Source organism: Mesocricetus auratus, unplaced genomic scaffold, assembly GCF_017639785.1.
Source record: "Mesocricetus auratus isolate SY011 unplaced genomic scaffold, BCM_Maur_2.0 Super-Scaffold_100676, whole genome shotgun sequence".
Lineage (NCBI taxonomy): Eukaryota > Metazoa > Chordata > Mammalia > Rodentia > Cricetidae > Mesocricetus > Mesocricetus auratus.
The window spans coordinates 138,474,159-138,496,108 of record NW_024429266.1 but is presented as its reverse complement, the minus strand read 5'-3'; the positions used below and the strand labels follow the sequence as shown (position 1 = coordinate 138,496,108).

The 21,950-nt window shown below is 41.5% G+C and overlaps 1 protein-coding gene across 4 annotated transcripts in view; it reads left to right on the top strand.

The window, feature by feature from the left end:
- The window catches only part of Ctnna2 (catenin alpha 2), a 1,132,589-nt gene that overhangs the window by 855,124 nt on the left and 255,515 nt on the right, over nt 1-21,950 (top strand). For all 4 annotated transcript variants that reach the window (XM_005078277.4, XM_005078278.4, XM_040738184.1 and 1 more), the window contains exon 8: nt 429-509. In XM_005078277.4, coding sequence (XP_005078334.1) covers nt 429-509 — 81 coding nt within the window. The remainder of the gene's footprint in view (nt 1-428; nt 510-21,950) is intronic.

The following is a 21,950-nucleotide window of genomic DNA, read 5'->3' as shown; positions in this document are numbered from 1 at the left end:
GGACTCTAGGGATACAAACTCTGGTCTTCAGGCTATACCATATCAAGTACTTTATCCACTGAGTCTTCTCCTTGGACCCTATGAATTCTTCTTAAAAAACCATTTCATCTTTTATTTTATAATCATGTTTACATCACCAAGAATCCCTTTATATTTGTCTTTGAAATCAAAAGCAGGACATATCTTGTATTATGTATTTTATTCATAAATGGGAGGAGAGGAAGAAAATGGATGTAAAAAGAGTTAAACATGGATGTAACTATCTTGAAACTCTACTGACTTTTTTATTTTAATTTGTAATTCAGAAAAATAATTTTAGTCACCTAGCCATGTTCATCATATACTTAAACAAATGTTTTGCTTTCCTTTTTGATTAATGTCCTTGATATTGAATTTTATAAACAAGAAATGATTTCTTTTCTTAATAGACTGGAAGGAAAGAAAAAGGAGACCCTCTCAACATTGCAATTGACAAGATGACCAAGAAAACAAGAGATCTGAGGAGACAGGTATGGTTTGCTTCCTATTTTTACCGAAAGAAATTTGTGATTTTTTTTTCAGAGTGTTCCTTTTAGAGTGTTCATGTTAGAGATTACTAATTCAGGTGGCTATTTGTCATCTCATCTACATATACATAGATAGAAATCTTTTAGCAATTAGAAAACTGCTGAGCCAAGATATGAACTAACTTCAAGACCCATGTTAATAACCTAAAAGGTAGCATCTCATTGAACAAGACATGAACATCTCAGGTAGGAACTTGAATTCTCCACTGTGAACATTTGTCTTCTTCTTCTTCTTCTTCTTCTTCTTCTTCTTCTTCTTCTTCTTCTTCTTCTTCTTCTTCTTCTTCTTCTTCTTCTTCTTCTTCTTCTTCTCCTTCTCCTTCTCCTTCTCCTTCTCCTTCTCCTTCTCCTTCTCCTTCTCCTTCTCCTTCTCCTTCTCCTTCTCCTTCTCCTTCTCCTTCTCCTTCTCCTTCTCCTTCTCCTTCTCCTTCTTCTTCTTCTTCTTCTCCTTCTTCTTCCCTTCCTCCTCCTCCTCCTCCTCCTCCTCCTCCTCCTCCTCCTCCTCCTCCTCCTCCTCCTCCTCCTCCTCCTCCTCCTTCTTCTTCTTCTTCTTCTTCTTCTTCTTCTTCTTCTTCTTCTTCTTCTTCTTCTTCTTCTTCTTCTTCTTCTGCTTCTTCTGCTTCTGCTTCTGCTTCTTCTGCTTCTGCTTCTGCTTCTGCCTCTGCCTCTGCCTCGGCCTCTGCTTCTTCTTCTCTTCCCCCTCCACCACCTCCTCCTCCTTTTTGGCTTTCCTAGACAGAGTTTCTCTGTGAAACAGTCCTGGCTTTCATGGAATTCACTCTGTAGACCAGGCTGGCCTTAAACTCACAAAGATCTGCCTGCCTCTGCCTCCCAAGTGTTGGGATTAAAGGTGTGTGCCACCACTACCTGTCACACATCTGGTTTTTAGTCTCTGAATCCATACAGGGCAGGAACCTTTTACTGATCTATGAGAGTTCTTACCAAATGTCCAAGGTATTGAATAGTGTACTAGATTGCTAATGTTTAATGAGAAATAAAACCCTTAATACAATGGGTTCATTAAGGTTTATGATCTAATGTATTTCATTGGAGATGTAGTTATGGTGTTTCTCAAATTATTTTTAGGGAAACCCAGAACCAAAATAAGAATTTGTGGTATGGACTAAATGGGCATTGATATCATTATTCTGATGATTCCATTTCTTTTTTTTGTGGGGGGGATCTTATCTGGGAGATGGAAGTGGTTTTCTCATGGCAAATGTTTTAGGAATAATCACTAATGTCGACTTCAAGGGTTGTTTTTTAATCATGGAAATGATTTATAATGAGTAAATGGTGTATTGAACAGATATGATTTCATTATTACAAGGTGCTTCCTGAGGGATTTATTGTTTGCTTGTGTGCTTTTGTTTTGGTTTATATTTAAGGCAGTGGTTGTCAACCTTCCTAATGATGCAACTCTTTAATAAGTACCACATGTTGTAGTGACCTCGGATCAAAAAATTATTTTATTGCTACTTCATAACTGTAATTTTGCTACTGTTATAAGTTGTATTGTAAATATCTAACTGATATGCCGTCCCAAAGGTGTCATGACCCACAGGTTGAGAAGCACTGATTTGAGGCTGTGCAGCTAACAAGTCATCCCAGAACACATGGCTCAAAATGCACTTTTCCTAAAAATCTGTGTTCAGATCTTAAGTGGTATATTCAATATTTGATTTAAAAATACTCATTTTGGAGCTAGAGAGATGATTTAGTGGTTAAGAGTACCTACTGCTCTTACAGAACTTAGGTTCGATTCCCAGCACCCACATGACTGCACACAGCCATCTGTAATGTTAATTCCAGGGGGATCTGATGATGCTCCTTTCTGGCCTCTGTGGTTACCAGGCACACATGTGGTACAGACATACATACAGGCAAAATACCCATACACAGGAAATACAATAAAGTTTTCAAAAATTATTTTTAAGTTTGCATGAATGTAGATTGTTTTATTTTATAATTTTGAAATAAGTTCTCACCCTATGACTCTGGCTGGCTTAGAACTCATTACATAGGGAAAGCTGGCCTTGAACTTAGAGTTAAATTTTCCCCTGCTTCCCCAGGTCTGGGATTAAAGCTGTGTATCCCATACCCAGAATATTGTGTAAATATTGTACATTATACACAGTCGCATTATAACCCTTTGGCATCTCTTTTCTTGTCCTTCACTATTTCCATTAGTCCTTTGCCTTCCTAGATAGTTTTATATGTACTTTCCCCTCCCCTCTTTCTCATGTACACACACTATTTAACCATATATAAAATCAAGGAACCACTAATGCACTAATGAGAAATAAGACGATATTTTCCTTTTGGAGACTGGTTCAACACACTTGGTATGGCTATCTCCTGTTTCATCCACTCCTGGAACCATTTTTATATTGTCTTGTGATGAACCCTACTTCGATTGGTAGTGTGCTCTATCTAGAAGAGATTATACCCTATGTTTTCATCTCCCTGACACATGCACTTTGAGGTCTGCCTAGCAACCCTTCCCTCTTCCTCCAGCAGCTTTTGCATAAGCTTGCTGTCATCACTAAGGTGATTGTGTTAGCTAGAATGAACTACTGCCAAAGGCAGGATCTACCATGCTTTCTGCAACCGTGGAAAGATTAGATCAGTGCCACTGTGTCTGCCATTCACTTCTGTGGCACACCAAGCAGATTTAGGATCATTAAGGAGCCGGGACAGGAATGGCTATGGATGTCCTTGATGTGTTTGAAACCAGAACAAGATACATTGGTTACTTTTCTCAACTAAAGTTGTTGCTGGGACCCAAGTACTTTACAGGAAGTAATTTCAAAGATGAGAGATTATTTTGGCTTCTTTTAATTTTTTTGTTTCTAATTCTTTTTTATTTAAATTAGAAACAAGCTTGATTCACATGTTAATCCCAGCTCCCTCTCCCTCTCCTCCTCCACACCAACACCCCCAGTCCCCTACCCCATCCCATCTGCTCCCCAGGGAGGGTGAGGCCCTCCATGGGAGATCTCCAAAGTCTGTCATATCATCCCAGGCAGGGCCTATTCCCTCCCCCATGTGTCCAGGCTGAGAGAGCACCCTCCATGTGGAATGGGCTCCCAAAGTCCATTCCTATGCCAGGGAGAAATACTGATCTACTACCCGAGGCCCCATAGATTGCCAAGGCCTTCTCACTGACACCCAAATTCAGGGGGTCTGGATCAGTCCCATGCTGGCCTCTCAGCCATCAGTCTGGGGTCCATGAGCTCCCCATTATTCAGGTTAGCTGTTTCTGTGGGTTACACCAGCCCGGTCTTGACCCCTTTGCTCATCACTCCTCCCTCTGTGCAACTGGCTTCCAAGAGTTCAGTCAGTGTTTAGCCAAGGGTGTCTGTCTCTGCTTCCATCAGCCACTGGATGAAGGCTCTAGGATGGCATATAAGGTAGTCATCAATCTCATTATAGGGGAAGGGCATTTAGGTAGCCTCTCCACTATTGCTTAGATTGCCAGTTGGTGTCATCCTTGTAGATCTCTGGAAATTTCACTAGTGCCAGATTTCTCCTCAAACCTGTAATGACTCCCTCTATTATGGTATCTCTCATCCTGCTCTTCTCTATTTTTCTTCCAACTCAACCTTCCTGTTCCCCAATGTCCTCTTCTCCACTCCTCCTCTCCCCCTGTCTTTCTCCCAGATCCCTCTCCCCTACCCCCATGCTCCTTTTCCACTCAGGAGATCCTGTTCCATACCCCTTCTCCAGGGTACCAAGCATATCTCTCTTAGGGTCCTCCCTGTTTCCCAGACTCTCTGGTATGGGATTGTAGGCTGGCAATCCCCTGCTCCATATCTAAAATCCATATATGAGTGAGTATATACCATATTTGTCTTTTTGTGACTGGGTTACCTCACTCAGGATGGTTTCTTCTAGTGCCATCCATTTGCCTGCAAATTTCAAGATTCCATAGATTTTTTTTTCTCCTGAGTAGTAATCTATTTTGTAAATGTACCACATTTTCTCTATCCACTGTTGGAAGGTACATAGGGCATCATGGTAGGGAGGTAAAGATCTTGGAGATAAAGCTTCTTGCTCATGTCTGGTAGAAAGAAGAGTGGTTTGAGACCTTAAACTTCAAACCCTCCCTACAGAGTCCCATGTCCTCAACTGAGAGGCCACTCCCTAAGGATTTATATATGGCCCTGCAAAACAGCATCAGCAACCGGGGGTGAAGCAAAGAAGTTCTTGGGCCGGGGAGAGACATTTTTTTCCCATTCCTTTTCTTAAAAATAGATTTTTCCCTCACATACTTTATCTGTTTCCCCTCCCTCTACTCCTCCCAGCTCCCCCTTCCCTCTCCTCCCCTCCACACCTCCCCCCTTTCTGTTCCTCATTTGAAAACAAATAGGTTTCTAAGGGATACAGGTAAGACAAAATAAAGTATAATATAGTAAGATGAAACAAAACCTAACTCATCAAAAGTAAACAAAACAAACAAAGGAAAAGAGCCCAAGAGAAAGCACAAGAAGCAGAGACCCACTTGTTTTCACACTGAGGAATCCCATATAGATACTGACCTAGAACCCCTAATATAAAAGCAGAGGGTCGACCTGGTACAAACCGCTGGGTACAGGCTCTATGCTTGCTGCCTCAGTCTCTGTAAGTTCATATGGGCTTTGAGCAGGTTGATCCAGAGGACCTTGTTCTCCTGGTGTCCTCCATCCCCTATGGCTCTCATACTCTTTCTGCCTCTTCTCCCAAGGCTTCCCAGAGCTCTTGCAGGGAGCGATTGATGGAGCCATCCCCTTTATGGCTGAGTGCTCCAAGGTTTACGAGAGACATTTTTACATGCAAACCACAGCACTACAGTTTTGCTTGGGAGCTTCTGGGATGCCACCAGGATGTTTCAGGAAGGACATCATGCTTCACCTAATACCCTCCACAAGAATCTGAAGACTTTCATTTGCCAGTTAACAAAATACCTTACGGGCAACATTTCCTTTTTGTGGTTGTTTTTCTTTTTTCTTTGAAATAAGGTGTCATGGTGCACACCTTTAATCCCAGCACTTGGGAGGCAGAGACAGGCCAAACTTTTGGAGGTCACGGCCAGCCTTGTCTACACTGTCCTGAAAAAAATTAAAAGATTGTCCCTTTGTGTGTTAGTAATACCAAAAAGAGAGGTGGGCACTTCTGCCTAACTTGCCCTCTGAGACAAACTATCCATATCCTCTCTGGTATGAGATGATGTGGCTAGTAGGATTTAAGAAGCTAGTGACAAACCTTTGAATTAAAATAACTATCTTGACTCTGTCTCTAAGACTGTAGCATGACTGTTTTGGTGCCCCCTCCTGTTTCTCTCTTTTGCTTTGAGACAGTTTCACTTGTAGCCCAGCTAGCTTTGAAGTCATAGCAACCTCTTCTTTCAGCTTCTGAGAGTTAAGATTATAGGCGCTCGCCATCCTGCCTAGCTCTGGAGTCTCCAGAGCTCTGGAGTCTCTTGATCTTCTCTTCTTGTGTGAATCCAAGGAACGGTATTCATTCATGTCCTGTACCAGAGGTCCTATAAGAGATAATAATCAGATTTTAGAAGGAGAGACAGGTCTACAGGGATTGCCTGTGCCAAGACTCTGGAACAGACTACCAACATGGGCTCCTACCTCTCTGATTTATTGGTTCTAATAGGGAATTAGGTTTTTGTATCCAGGAGCTGACTCTTCAGTTCTCTCTACTTAGAGACTTAGGAGTCGCCCCTCATTCCCCTATCTCTGCCATTTTATTAAGAAGGAGTGGTGAGGGAATTCCCAGACTTGCCTTTTAGCAGAAGAGAATGGTAGAATTTGAATGACTCTTGAGATAAGCCTCCTGGAGAGCTGCATTCCCAGTGGTAGGCAAAGCAGCATTGGTTCCCTGCTATGCCTGTCAGTTTTTTCTTCCCTCACATTTGCAGGAAAGAGGGATAACAGGATTGTTTCATGGTATTAAGACACAGCAGTAATAGCATAATATCCCACCACATCTGTGGATTTGGTTCAAACACCTTTTTTTCTTTCTTAATCTGTCTTTCTTGGACTAAAATGGTCCCCATCTGTCAGTTCCATGGCTACCCATATGGTGGGATATTTTTGTCTTTCTTCCCATCCTTTCTGTCTCTCCACATTTACCTGTATGACACAAAACGTTCACTGATCTAAATTGAAGCTCCATTTGGATGGGATGTGCAGTGACTAATGTTCCTGGCTCAGCTGAGTTCCCCTGCCCCTTAGATTTGGGCAGTTAGGGACTGGAGGTATGGCTTAGCAATGGAGAATGCTTGTAGCTTTTCCCAGGATTCATGTCAGGTCACTCACAACCCCCTATTTCTCAAGCTTCAGGGGATCTGACATCCTTTTCTGCTCTTCATGGGCACCTGTGTATGTGTGGTATACCCTTACACAGACAGACATGTATAAACACAAAGTAAATGAAATAAATCTTAAAATTAAAAGAATAAAAGATTTAGATAGTTAATAGGATTGAAGACATTTTCTCTTAGGTGTCACATGCAACAGTGTCTGCATGAATATTCTCTGCTGATGAGGTGCTTTCAGTTGTAGATAAACCTGCCTGATAACAGATTATAAAGGAGAGCCCCCAGTAACCTAGGACCAGGTCCATGGACACATGCATTCTGCATTTCTTGTTATAGGGAGCCCACCAGAGATGACCACTCAGATGCAGTTTATAGCTGATTGAAAGTCTTTATTCCAGCCAGCTGGGAATGCAAGTGTATCCTTGAGCATTTAGACCAAGGGGCTTTTAAAAGCAAAAACCTCATCCTAGTATCTTGCTCTGGGGCTGAAGGGGAAGGTTCTGCACAAGCAAACAGTTTAACAGAAGCTAATATAGGCTAGCTTGGGTGTCTTGGCCTCAGGTCCTAGAATCGAGTTGAGTAATTTTTCACTAGATTCCATGTAGCAAGCCGCTGGTGTGTTTGTGGCTATGGCGCTACTATACTTATCAACCATCCGAGGCAAAGGGCTAAGGATGTGAAATGAAGACAAAGACAGTGGCTCATTCTTACAAAGAGAATGGCATTTATTATTACAAGCATGGAGCCTTATAGACCAAAGGCAGGCAAGGTGGAAAAACCTAAGTTCCCAGGGACCTCCAGTAAAAGGTGGGCCCAAAACAGGAATTAGCATTTAGACAAAGGATGGGAAACAGGAACTTGCAAGCAGGCATTACTGGGAGGAGGGGGTGAGAAGTGTTTAGCTAAAAGCTCCTAGTAATAAACAGTCAGCAGAACCCCCATGGGGGAAGGGTGCAACAATTCTCCATCAAGGAGATTAATTTCTAGTTAAACCTGAAACGACCTCTGCAGGAATACAAGATAGAGGAACATCTGCACTGTCCTGCCCTGTCACACCTTGATGTGGTATTTAGAGAAATCAAATCCGATAGAGAGAGAAAGATGGAATGAGGTATTGTGGTTAAAGTGAGACTTCTACCAACTTACAGGAATTCCCACTCTTTCAGTCTCTTGTACTTCCTCTTAGCCCTTGGGAAGAGCTCTTTAGAAGGGTGACCCTGGAGCCTTCCAAAGTTCCACTTACTAAATTAAAATAAATAAAGTCAATGACAGACCTTGTCTTAGATGTCCCTAATTAGGGACATGGAGTTAGATTTGTAGACACTTAAAAAAAATTGAAAGTCTTTAATGAAATAGATCTTTGTTGAAATAGAATTTTCAGGCAAATAGAAATGCCCTCATGAGGCAACATTCCCCAAGGGAGTTGAGTCAGACAATGTGGGAAAGGTCATAGGAACATAAGGGTGTCAGCTTAAACTGATTGGCGTAGATCCATCCTGCCATTTAAAATCCATGACAATGGGCAGCAGTATAACAGAATTCTTTTAGGAGTGTTTCGTTTGGGATGAAAAAAAAAATGGATTTATGGGACTGTCAATTCTGAGCAGTATATTCTAATTTTAGAGCTGTGGGCACAGTGGGCCCCATGTCTGGGCGGTTATCCCAGCTGTGGTTCTGGAACCAGCCTGGATGCAATGCTTTTGGCTTACTCCTTATCTGGGCAGAGATGCCTCAAAGTCCATCCTTCACTCACAGGGGACATGGCCAGTAACTTGTCTGCCTGCTGTGCCTGCCTGTTGTTCTTTCATATGCAACCTGTGAACAACTTTCAATCTGTCCTATATATGCAAGGATGTCAGTTTATTCTGGCAATTGTTTTGATTCTTTTGTTAGTCTTTTATTCAAAGTTGATAAACACATTAGGACCAAAGATTTCCCTAATAAATAATAAATAGTGGCTAATTTAGCTACTCTCTTTCCTCAAACCAGTCAGGAACTTAATTTTGATCATTGGGTTCCTGCTTGGTTTAGAGAACAGCTTTCAAGATTCAGTTCTGTACTTCCTCCATGTGGCTCTCGGGGATCAAACTCAGGTTGTAAGGTGTGACAGCCAGTGCCTTTACCCCCTGAACCATCTAAAGGGCTGGCTCAAGAGCAAAGTTCTAAGGTTTTTTGTTTTTGGTTTTTGGTTTTTACGAGACAGGGTTTCTCTGTATTGTTTTGGAGGCTGTCGGTCCAGCCCAGCCTCGAACTCACAGAGATCTGCCTGCCTCTGCCTCCCGAGTGCTGGGATTAAAGGCGTGTGCCTCCACCACCCGGCTGTAGTTCTAAGGTTTTTACCTTCATGAGTTGTGAGAAATATCTCACAATGAATTATAGTGAGGGTCAGCTTGATAAAAGTTTTAATTTTGCTGTTACAATAAAACTATTCTCAGTAACACAGATTCATGTATAGGATACTTTCATATTGAGATAATTACTACATGGTTGGTAATACAACAAAAATCTAAGAACTCCAAAAGAAAACACATCACATGTGTGTCATAAGGTCCATTTATCTCTGAAGACCCTACAATTATGATAGCATTTTCTAGTTGCCTCTGTTGGAATCTTTCCAGAGAGAAGACCGCAGGCTAATAGTGGACCATCATCAGTGAGAGTTTGCAAAGTCACTGTCCGTAGAATGTAACCTGACTTAGCTGACCCATGTACAGACTTTATGATGTGCTGGTTCATTCCATGGATTGATCACTTTTAGTCCTGACACTAGATGAGTGAGGGGAAAAGTTGATTACTGTGTGTGTCCACTTTACAGAGGAGGAAACAGAGCTAATTAGCACAGCCATAGATACGTGGAGTGTGCATGGTATTTGCAGCTCAAGCACTCTGGCTGTCACCTTGTTCATAACCTTTACACCATCCCAATTCTCTATAGCAGTAACACATGCAAGTGGGCAGTCCATATTCTAATATACTCGGAAGGCATTTGGGAAAGAGGAGGGAGGGAAGAAGGGAGAAAGAGAGGAGAAGAGAGAGAGAGAGATGCTTTATGAGTTCCTTTTTTTGGTTCCTGGATGTTAATGCCCAGGGCCCCCAGTCCCACTATTATTATTATATTATTATTATTACTATTACTACTACTACTTTTTAATTTAAAGATGAGGTCTCAGGCAATCACCCACAGTAGCTTTAAAATTACTGGGTAGCCTAGTTTGGACTTTTGTGATCATCTAGCTTTTGTCTCCCCGCTGTCTGGGATTAGGGCCCATGCTAGTAGGCTTAGCTGCTCTGTGGTTTTCAACAGCACCTCCTCCACAGGAGGATTTGTAGTGACATGTATCCGTGTAGACAAAAAATAAGAAATCTGCGTTGGCTGTCAAACGCTGGTTCTTGTCTACTTCCACCCCTGACTTTTAGCACTATGGCTCACTGTAGCCTCTGGAAAGGTGCTATTCTGTTTAGATCTCTAGCGTTTTGATTGTGAATTGCAGACAATCTAAAGCATTTACAGTAAACAGGAATGTTAACACGTTCAGTTCTTTTTCTCACATCTCCCTTAGTGGGGCCAATTATTTTTAGATTCATTGTCAGGAAACATTTGAAAATTATTTCTGGATCTAAGTGTGTTTTTCTTCCTACAGAGATGAGGCTATGTCTAAGGCTATAGCAACAAGACAGTTGGCTCCATGATTTCTTCTAAATGCTAAAGTTTGTGATTTTGCACCGAGACCCTGTCACAGCCAAGAATCCCCAGGGATTTGGTTCTTAAGTCAAAGTCTGACCTCACTGTGGAAGCATGGAGATCAGAAATGATTGTACAGTAAGAGAGATGTGGACTATAAAAATAAGCAATACAGGCATAGCTAATCAACAGAAACCATAATGAGAAAGGGGAAGAAAGTACAAGACAGATATGAGGTTTCAATAGCATAGAGAAGGGTCACGTGGGAGAAACTCTTCATTAAGAATTAGGTACTCTTTCACTGGAAAAACTGTGAGGAAAGATTCCTAAACATTAGCACAACAAAGTCTTTGTTTGTTTATTTGACAGAAGGTATGTAGCACAGACCAACCTTGAACTAGGAGTCCTCCTCCCTCAGGCTCAGGAGTGCTGCATTGTAGACATGCACCAGCACCATTGTTAGCTACCACACATATGTAATCTCCAAGTCTAGGGTATGTAATTGAATGAATTGGAAATAGCTTTTTAGATACGGAGTTGGCAAGTCCTTGGCAAATGCTGTCCACTTAATGAGGTGGCTTAGTCTATTTCTGTGATCCTGTAGAAGGTAAATGTCTCAAATCTAGAGGGACAACGGCTTGACTCCTCTCTCCCTAGCTAATTTTGATTTAAGGCAAAGTCTAACATCCTGACCCACAGCCCTTACTCTAATAGCATATCCTGCTGAGAGGAGACGGGTTGCATATGCATGAATAAGAAAACGTTATGAAGTGGGGCTTCAATGGCTGAGTTGCTCTGTTCTGCTAATTCCTGCAGTTGAGGTGAAATGGGAAAAGGGAGGTGATCAGAGCAGTCACTGTATCCAAAACACAGTGTAGAGGATGTCTGTATTTGGTCTAACCTCCCACACTTGCTCCTGTTTTAGACAAGAATGCTGCTATAGTTCCTAAATTGTTCATTTATCAAATGCTACAATATGCACTTTAACTAGAAGCTGTCCATTCTTTGGCTTACTTTATACATTCGCCTAAAGAGTAAATAGTGGACTCCGTTGTGGGGCATTTTGATTTCATCAAAGCTGTGCTGAAGCTGGACATACCTGGAATCCAAGTACCAGGTAGACTAATCCTGGGGGATTGTTGAATTTGAGGACACTGTGGACTATGTAATGAGACCAGGACTAAAACAAATAAACAAAAAATGAAAATTTATGTTACCACAAGCATTTCCAGTAACTTCAGATGTTTTCAGTTTTTTTTTTTTTTTTTGGTTTTTATGAGACAGGGTTTCTCTGTATTGTTTTGGAGGCTGTCGGTCCAGCCCGGCCTCAAACTCACAGAGATCCGCCTGCCTCTGCCTCCCGAGTGCTGGGATTAAAGGCGTGCGCCACCACTGCCCGGCTGTTTTCAGTTTTTAAAAAAATGTCTATCATCTATCTATCTATCTATCTATCTATCTATCTATCTATCTATCTATCTCTCATCTATCTCTCATCTATCTATCTATCTATCTATCTATCTATCTATCTATCTATCTATCTGTCTATCTAGTGTGTGTGTCAGAGAGAAGAGAATAAGAGAGATGGAGATACTGAGACAGAGAGATGGAGACTGATGGGAGGGGTTGAGAATAAAAAACACATGAGTTTCACAGGGTGTGGAAGTCAGAAGACAGCTTCCAGAAGTTGATTCTCTCCTACCATTAGCATCTTAGGAATTGAACCTAGGTAGTCAGGCTTGGCAGCAAGTGCCTTTACCATGGAGTTGTCTCACTGACCTACTGTGCTCTCAACTTTGAATTCCTTTTTATTGGATGGTTTTAAGAATTTATTTCCTTGTGTTTTTGTACATTGGTGTTTTGTCTGCATGCATGTCTGTATTAGGGTGTCAGATCTCCTGGAACAGGAGTTATATACAGTTGTGAGGTGTAATGTTGGTGCTGGGAATTGAACCCAGGTTCTCTGGAAGAATAGCCGGTGCTCTGAAGCACTGAGCCATAGTCTATCCAGCCCCTCAGCCTTGAATTTTACTGCCTTTGTATCTGAGTGAGTTTTTGGACTTCCCCATAACCTCTTGATTGATATAGGTGAGGATGTGTCAGGACTTTAGACATTTATCATACCTGCTATCCCCTACTGGACTCTTCCATTCACAGAGGCAATACCTGTTTAGTATGAGGAAGAACCCATGTTCAAGGCTTATAAGAGACAGAAAAAACCCCATGGGGTTTTCCAACTGCCACTCATTCATATTGAATATAGTCACCAAAAAAGGATTATTTTTCTATAAAACTGGCAGTTTAAGAACACTAGCTTGCAACCTTCAATTAAATACCCAACAAAACCATCAGCTTTCACAGTTTAAGGGCTCAGTTCCACACGGCCACACGGACTTTATATGCCATTTGTAAGTAATAGGTAGCCACTAGTAGTCCTGGCTCCCTACCATCCACATGAGTTTTCACTAATTTATCAGATTGACAGGTGGATCTCAGGGACACACTTACTTGCATTAAGGAGTTTATTATGAGTCCCCAGATGAAAAGACGTGTAGGCAGACATCCGGGAGGTTCACAATTGCACTGTACTGTGCTTTCTCCTGTTGTCTATCACACGTGAGCACCCACATGACGAGACTGGGAACTTCCTGAATGCCATTTGGAATGCTGTCCTTTCATGTTCTTCCAGTAGCTTTGTTACAAAGGCACAATTGATTAAATCACTAGCCATGGGTAATCAATTCAACCTTTGGCCTCTCTCATTTCTCCAGAGATTGGAGGTTGGAGGAAAGCTGCATGTTCTAGCCCTGTAGTCACCTGGCTGTTTACCATTCTCTTCCTGAGGTCACCTGAGAGCCCACCAAATGTCATCTCATTAGAACAAAGGATGTATCTCTTGCCCAGGAAATTCTAAGGGGCCAAGGAAATTCTAAGGGGCTTAGGGACTATCTTTTAGGAGTCATCAGCCAGGAAATTACAAAGGTCTTAGGATTTATGTGTCAGGAACTGAGGTCAGAGATGAGATATTAAAATGAATATGTAGCTAGTCCTCTCATCTGCAAGAATCTTCTGTGTGATGGACTAGGGCAGATATGTATATTTAGTTCTGTTTTATAAAACTTCTACCCCCTTGGACCAGATTAGGAACACATGGTCTTACTGCTTTTGGCCCCTTATAGTGGGAGTAGGCAAAAGAATCCTATTTTTTTGAACATTTAGAAATGACATTTGTGTGTGTGTGTGTGTGTGTGTGTGTGTGTGTGAGAGAGAGAGAGAGAGAGAGAGAGAGAGAGAGAGAGAGAGAGAGAGAGACTGTGTACATCACTGAAAATGTTACAAGTCAGAAGACAACTTGAAGAAGTTGGTTGTTTTTTTAACGTGTGGTTAAGATGATGGCGCTCTAACTCAGGTCATCAGGCTTGGTAGCCAGGACTTTACACGTGAGCCATCTTGCCAGATTTCAGTCTGTGCTTTCTAAGGAGCAGAGCTGTGACTATGGTCAAAAGGGAGACAAGCTCTAAATGTTAAGGCACACATTATCAACAAAATTCAGGAGTCAACAGAAGCAATATTTTATATACCATTATAGGAAATCAAGATTAATGAAAATATCACCATGAGAGGCTAGAGATAGATGGCTCATTCAGTAATGTAGTTGTCTTGCAAGCCAAAGGCTTTAGTTCAGTCCCACGCACTGTCATAAAAAGCCAGGCATGATGATGCAAGTTTATAATCCAAGCTCTGGGAAGGTGGAGACAGGTCGATCCCTGATGCCTTTTAGCCAGTCAGCATAGTGTATTTGGTAAGTTCCAGAGCAATGAAAGATCCTGCCTTGGAAGACCCAGTGGCTGACTCCTGAGGAACAATATCAAGGCTAACCTCTGACTTTTTTGTTTGTTTGTTTTACGAGACAGGGTTTCTCTGTATTATTTTGGAGACTCTCGGTCCATCCCGGCCTTGAACTCACAGAGATCCGCCTACCTCTGCCTCCCTAGTGCTGGGATTAAAGGCGTGTGCCACCGCCGCCCTGCTAACCTCTGACTTTATATTTGAGCACATGCTCACATGTTTGCCTGCCTGCATACCCACATCCATACATAAATGGTAATGAACCACTGTCAATATGGTAAATAAAGTCGGGATTACAGTAAAGAACAGCAGTGCTGAGCCGTGTTGAAGCCTGAAGCAGAAGGGAAAGTTTACTGATTCTGTTTTTATCATCTTGCCTCACTGTTTACCACGAAGGGAGCATTCTTTCCTCCTGGCTCGGTTCCAGAGTCCGTGTATTAAAGCGTTGAGTGCACCTGCTGTAGGAGAAAGGCCCTCCCCATAGTCTCGGTGTCAGATGGTATGCTTGACTCTCTCACCTTAGTAGCAAAACACCAGCCTTTAAATTTTATGGGATGACACCTTGGAGTCCAGACTCAAAGACCTATTTGAATTGTGGTGCCTTTTAGGTTGTCTTGCTCTAAATACATCTCTTCTCAGTGTTTATCATGGTGACACGGGCCTTTTACGGCACTCTGAAGTGCTTCAGAGAAAATGGAGAGTGTTCTAATACTGCTGATTTATTCTTCCCGGTCTACAGTAATTTCCTCACTGCCTAATTATGAGGCTTGGTTCAATTCACTCTACACATAATGTTTACTGATGCACATATGGTACCCCATTTCAGGGAACTGTACCCAGAACAGGCATTTCTGTCTTTCTGGAGCATGGAAATTTTCCTTCATAGACAGAAAATAAAAAAAATAAGAGAAATTAAATCAATTTGACAAAAAATGTACCTCAATAAAAAGGGGGAAAGTTCGTATTTGCATCTTATTCAGAGAGCCCATATCTCTCTTCCTCATTTATTTTGTCTGTTGACGTTTTTAAAAAATGAGGCTAAGCCCTGCTTTGTAGGCTAAGCTGGCCTTGTATTTGCTATATAGCCAAGGTTTGCAGCAGTCCTCCTGCCTCAGCCTCCCCATGCCAGGCTCGTTTATTTGCCTATGGTTTGTTTCACTGAGACAGGATTTCACGTAGCCTTGGGTAGCCTCCAACAAGAATGATCTTGAAAAGCGGATATCCCTGTATCCTCCTTCCCAAGTACTAGGATCACAAGCCTGAACCGACGCAACTTACTTTAAAAGCTGCACACGATGATTACGTGTCTATATGACTCTAAAGCTTTTAAATTTCACCACCCCCAGACCAAGGACATAGTGGGAATTGAGAAAAAACCAGGTTGGGGGAGAGGAAGGAAAAACAGCCACCTGTCTTGGGCTTTCTCCTTGGCTGTCCTTGAAAGAAAAGATACTGGCTCAGAAATAAGGGGCTCTTGGAGGAAAAGGGAAACTTGAAGTCTTCCCAGGGCAAGAGATGTCTTGTAAGCGTCCTACCTGCCCTTTTACTTCCTCTTTATCTCCTCTTTCACAGGGAGTGTTCTTCCTTTCTCTCAGCTGCTGGGACCATTAACAGCCAATTTTTGTTTTTCAAAAAATTAATTGGTATCAATGACATTATGCATATTAAATCTTGGTACTGAGTTTGTGCTGCAAACTTAGTGGTCTTTCAAAGTTAAAGGCTCAAGGACAGCTTCATTCAGCCTGACATGAGGATTACCTATCTTTAGTACCAGCATTGGTGGTGGTGGTGGTGGTGGTGGGGTAAAGGCAGGGCAATTGAGAGTTTGAGGCTAGCCTGTGCTAGACAGTAAGACTCTGACTCTAATAGGAGGGGAAACTGTGGTTGGTATTAAAATACATTTAAAAAATGATAGAAAGAAAACAATTCAAACCAATCCATTACATTTACAGCTGCAAACACCAAACAGCAGTAGCCAAAGAACAGGAATGATTAGTGAAAATTCCTTGACCAGACTGTGCCATGGCTTTCAGAATTAGAAGTGACTTCCAATGAACTTTTCTGTTTTTCCAGATCCTGAGTGCTAAGAAAGATTAGGTTTAGAGGCTGAGGAGTCACCGACATGCCCAAACTAACCCACTTTCTTCACCAGCTAGTCCATGATGCCCGCTTGTGCTTTGTGATTTGGGAGGGGCTCTATGGCCCCTTGAAACCATGCGACATTTGTTTATTCTCCTTTCCTCTCTTGATTGTCTATTGACCATCCTGATAATTCTCCAGAGATGGATTGCTACTGAAATGTTTGTTTTTCTTTTTTTATAATAGAGCAGTTTTGAATTTCTAGTAGTAAGATTAAAGTATGTAGGAAGATGAGGCTTTTAAGTTAGAGTACCCAAGTGGACCAATTGTGAAGCTTGTCCTTTTTAATGACTGTAGTCTTTAAAATTGGCACACTTTCATCTTAGTGTATATTTCTTATTAAAACTCCCTTAATGGGAATAACATAAGGTAAATATATCAATTATTAATGAATCCTGACTTCCTCTACAATAATAAGTATAATAAGCTTCCTGGTTAATATAATCACCATTTTTTTCATTTGTGAAGCCATGCATATCCGTGTCCAGTCTCAGACAAGAAGCTGAACTATGTATGCGATTCTGATAATTATTTTTCTAATTAATCCTATGGGGGGCAAAATATGAAACATTTCAATTTAAGTTGGGGATAGCTGATTAACTAAAGAAATGAGCACACTTGCCTGGAGAATTTGGTGAGAATTAGTTGATCAGATTATGCCAAGTGTTCTGGAATTAGAGGAGAATGATTTGTCCTGAGGAATTTGGAGATAAGAGAAAGTTCTTCCATCAGATCTGGCTAAAAGTGCTTGTCAGAAGTATGAATAATTAACCATAGCTTCGTCCTCTCTCCTTCCTTCTTCCATACTTTCTGTTTTTCATGAGTGCATTAATCCCATTTAACAGCTGGGGGCAGAACTTTCTATATGTTTGATTCCTTCAGTTTCAAAGAGGACCAGGTTGCCTTAAATAGCTGCAGTTTAAGCCCCAGCTCTGCCAAGGGCTAAAGGGCACCTTTGGGCAAAGCAAGGCAGGAGCTGTGGGAGACCAGAGGAATGTGGGACGCAGAACAGAGTGCTGTGAGCAGGTGGAAGTCAGAACTAATGAAGCATCCCTGGATCTGAGCCATTCCTTCGCACACTCCCTTGAAATTTTCTGGCTTGGATGAATGTGCCCTTAGGGTGTGTGTACCTGTAGATGTCCAAATGACTAGCTTAAAGGGAATAGGTAAGTTGTGATTTACCTATTCACAGTTGTATTCATAGGTTACTTTGGAACCTGGTTACTGTTGCTGCATGAGTGTTTGGACAGTCTGTAAACATGCCCAGACCATTTTTTTCTGACTGAGATGTAATTTCAGTATTCAGATGTCATTGCAGGGCAGGATACATACATTAAGTAAGCCAGGGAACCTTACTGGATACCTTGCTAATCCACAAGGTGTAGGGAAAAGTTAACAGCTTTGACTCTTAGGTTGAACCCTTCCCTTTCTTTTCTTTCCTCAATGCTTTTCCTCCAAAAGGAATTTTATATAGACAAGTGGAATGATGCACATTCCTTAGTGAAATGAGTGACAGAGGCAGAACAAAAATCTACTGAGTCAAACAAGACTGAATAAAACAGAGCATGTAGGGTCACTAAGAGTCTAGGTCTAGCCTCCTTGTTTCCTTTCCTGGGTATAATAGATAATCAGTTTTCAGTGACTACAGAGTGAACAGAGCTTTCATAATACCAGAAGACACCATGTAAGCTTCCAAAAGAGGGAGGCAATCAATAGTTCTACCTATCTATGATACCCATAACAACATCAATGACCAGCAGGGTAGAATAACCCAGTGGATGCAGTAGTGATACACATACCTTGGTGGTAACCAATAGTTCTCTAATTGGACTTACAGACCTGTCCAACAAGAGGGAAACCATGCTTGGTACTGAAAACCTAGCTAAATATTCACTGCTAATGAAGTCATGATTATTGGAGGAGAATCTACAATCAGCATAATCCATAAACATTGGTCACTATACTCACAGATAAGTGTAGTCTAAACCCCTCATTAAGGAAATTTCTCTTTGCAACAGATGAAGAACACCACAGAAAGCCACAATGAATCAAAATGCAGGACGTAGAGCCCAATCCCATTGGATACATCTACAAAACACTTTCACACTCAGTGAATACTGTGGAAGAGGAAGTGGAAAGTATTATAGAGTCAGAGGACCAGAGAGTTTGCTATGAGAGTGTGTCTCCTCCCTGTTAAGTCTCACCAATATAACCCCCAAATATGAACTGAAGGCCATTAGCAAACACTCCAAACTGGGTGGTGAAAAACCTATGAGGCTCCAGCCCCACACAAAATTATAGGCAACAGAGCGAAAACTGGGAGTCCAGGAGGTAGTCATTCCCAAGGAAGACACATCAATTGGTTGTCCAGTGGCAAAGAATCTGTGGTGAGAACATGCTTACAAATGGCATTTTATAGACTCAACAGATTATATCTAGTAATATCTAGCTATTCCCAAATGCAATAAAAACTAGTGATAAGGAGGCAATTAATGAATTTGAAGGAAAGCAGAGAAGGGTGTATGGGAGGATTTGGAGGAAGAAAGGAGAAGGGAAATGTGCTGGAATTAAATTACAGTCTCAAAGATAAAATCAACAAAAATAAGAACTGAAAAAAATGTAATTCTGTGTAATAGTTAAAGACAGCAAGTGAAAGCTACAATACGAAGAAGCAGGACTGCAGAGGGAGGAAGTTGTTCTAGGGTACTTTGTGTTACCAGTGATTGGAATAAATCAGGAGAAAGTGGTGGATGGTTCTGGAAGCTTCAAAAGTAAGTTTATCTGTGACACCACCAACAAGTGGGTGACTGCCACCCCTCTCCCTTCACTTAAGTAGCATTTTAGTCCAGGTTACCATCCCACTCAGTTGACCTTACATGCTACTCATCAGATGCTTGTAGGGGGAACTGATAAAGCTTTGACTGGACACTTCCAAGATATTCTTACATCAGAGACACATGCTGGAATGTGGAAAGGCAGGTATATATATTTATGGATCCATATGACTCTCTCTGCTACAAATTCCACCACATTTGGCAGGTTTGTTGGGTTGACCCTGTCAAAAGGGAGTAATGGAATTAGAGACTTTCTATATCTTATCTGAAACTCTTCAAATGTACTTTTTCTTTTCCTTATTTGAGACAGAGTCTTATTGGATGTCCTTGAGACCACTAAGTAGTTAAAGCTTGTGTGGAAATTCCTGTGATCCCTCAGCTTTTCCAGTATGAGATTATAGGACTGTGCCACAATACCCGAATAGTTACTTTTTAAAAGATTTATTTGTCCACTTATTTATTTTATGATTTGCCAGTGTGTGTGCATACTTGGTACCCACAAAGGCCAAAAAAGGGTGTTGGATCTCCTGGAACTGGAATTATCAACAGTTGTGAGTCATCATGGGAACATGTGAATGATGGGAACTGAACCTAGGTCCTTTGAAAGAACAGCAAGTACTGTTACCAATGAGTCATCTATTCAGCTCCTCTCCACACCCATTTCTACATAGTCGTTGTCTTTATCTTCATCTTCTTTCTCTTCCAATTCTTTTTTTGATACAGAGTACAGGGTTTCTCTGTGCAACAGCCCTGGCTGTGTTGGAATTTGATTTGTACATCAGGCTGACCTCGAATTCAGAGATCTATCTACCTCTAGAGTGCTGGGATTAAAGGCATGTGCTGGGGCTGGAGAGATGGCTCAGAGGTTAAGAGCACTGACTGTTCTTCCAGAGGTTTTGAGTTCAATTCCCAGCAACCACATGGTGGCTCACAACCACCTTGAATGAGATCTGGTGCCTTCTGCTGGCACACATGCAGAAGAATGTATACATAATAAATAAATAAAATATAAAAAAAGTTAAAGGCATGTGCTACCACACCCATACCTGGCTAAGTCTCCTGAAGACAACCTGTTTTCAAACCGACATTTTCAATCATTGTCTTCTTAACTGCCAATCAGTGTTAGGAGAATTAAATTACTATTTAAGCAGCATTTCTTAAGCTTCCTTGAGGTTCTTTCTGGGGTGAATTTGTCACTCAAGTAACTCTCAGCTTTCTCCTTTGATTCAAGCAGCTGTTCCTCTTGAATGCCCATTAACCAAGGACAGTCATTAAATACTCAGAATGATATAGTCACACATTATTTCTAGATCCCTTTTCGTTCTGAGCAAAGAAGGAGGGAAACTAGGCTGGTAATGGGTAGTTCATTAAATGTAGGAGTGAAGAATGTAAAGAAAGGTGGTTTTAGAAATTTTGCCCAATGGGGGCTCTAAGCAACAACCTCCAGAATCCAAATGACAAAATCAAGTTAGACTCCACCGAAGTTTCCCCTAAGAAAACTAAGTATTTTACTGGGCTTATTAACAGAGCCCTGAGAAGTGGTACTGACAGGAACATGGGTGAACCCAAAGTCTCTGTACTGGAAAGTCTGAATGTCTTAAGGATGATGGTTTCTTCATGGTGGGTGCAGTTGAACTCCCCTAGTATTCTCAGTCTGTGTATTCTAGAGCTCCTCTTCAAGGCCTTGTCCAATTAGGGCAGAGTTGTACATAGCTGGCTCAAAGAAGTGTCTAGATGCTCGGGTGAGTATGTGATGACCCCTGCATCCCTCCTTCTTGGTGACAATATCAACAGTAAGTAAACCCAGCTATGATGACCTTTTACAAACAGTTACAGCAGAGCTGATGAAGATGGTTGCAGTCTGGCTTAGAGGGTAATACTGTGCAACTGAAGTTGACCTCAGTCCAGTTTGAATTTGTGAGCTTGAACATCTAGGCCTGTTACATATGGGTTGCAAGTTAAAATCATACGGTACTCAAAAGACCTGGCTATGGATTTGTCAATGTTTCTCACCATTCCTTATTAAAACTACACAGAAAACTAGAGAGATTCTTGCCCTATAAGCTTTACCCTCACCCTACCAAGATAGCATAAAGGTCAATGACATAATTTTTAGGAACGCTCTCTACAGGCTACAAAACAAAAACATTTATACGATTATTGTTGTAGTAAGCAATCAGCAAAGGACGGAGGGGACCTTACAAATAAACAGAATTCCAAATATGCTGCTAAGGCTGGGTTAGGGGACTGGAGCCAAGAATTTAGTAGAAATATTTGTCATACCTCTCCACCCTATCTGCCTCCTGTGGAAAGGTGAAGTATTCTACTCTAATTTAGAAATCAAGCAATCTAAAGAATGTCAGGTCTCAGAAGGGATGCAGGGATCTGAGAGGAATTCTGCAAGAGGAAAGTTTTGGCCAATGGGACAAGGAAATATTTAAAACAAGACTTTGTATGACAGTGCTCCATAAGCTGATTTACAACTTATTTAACATAAAGAGCTCATGCTTCCCTCTAAGCATCATCCTATGTGAGGCTAGTGTGTTCAAGGTCAAGTTAATTGATGTAGC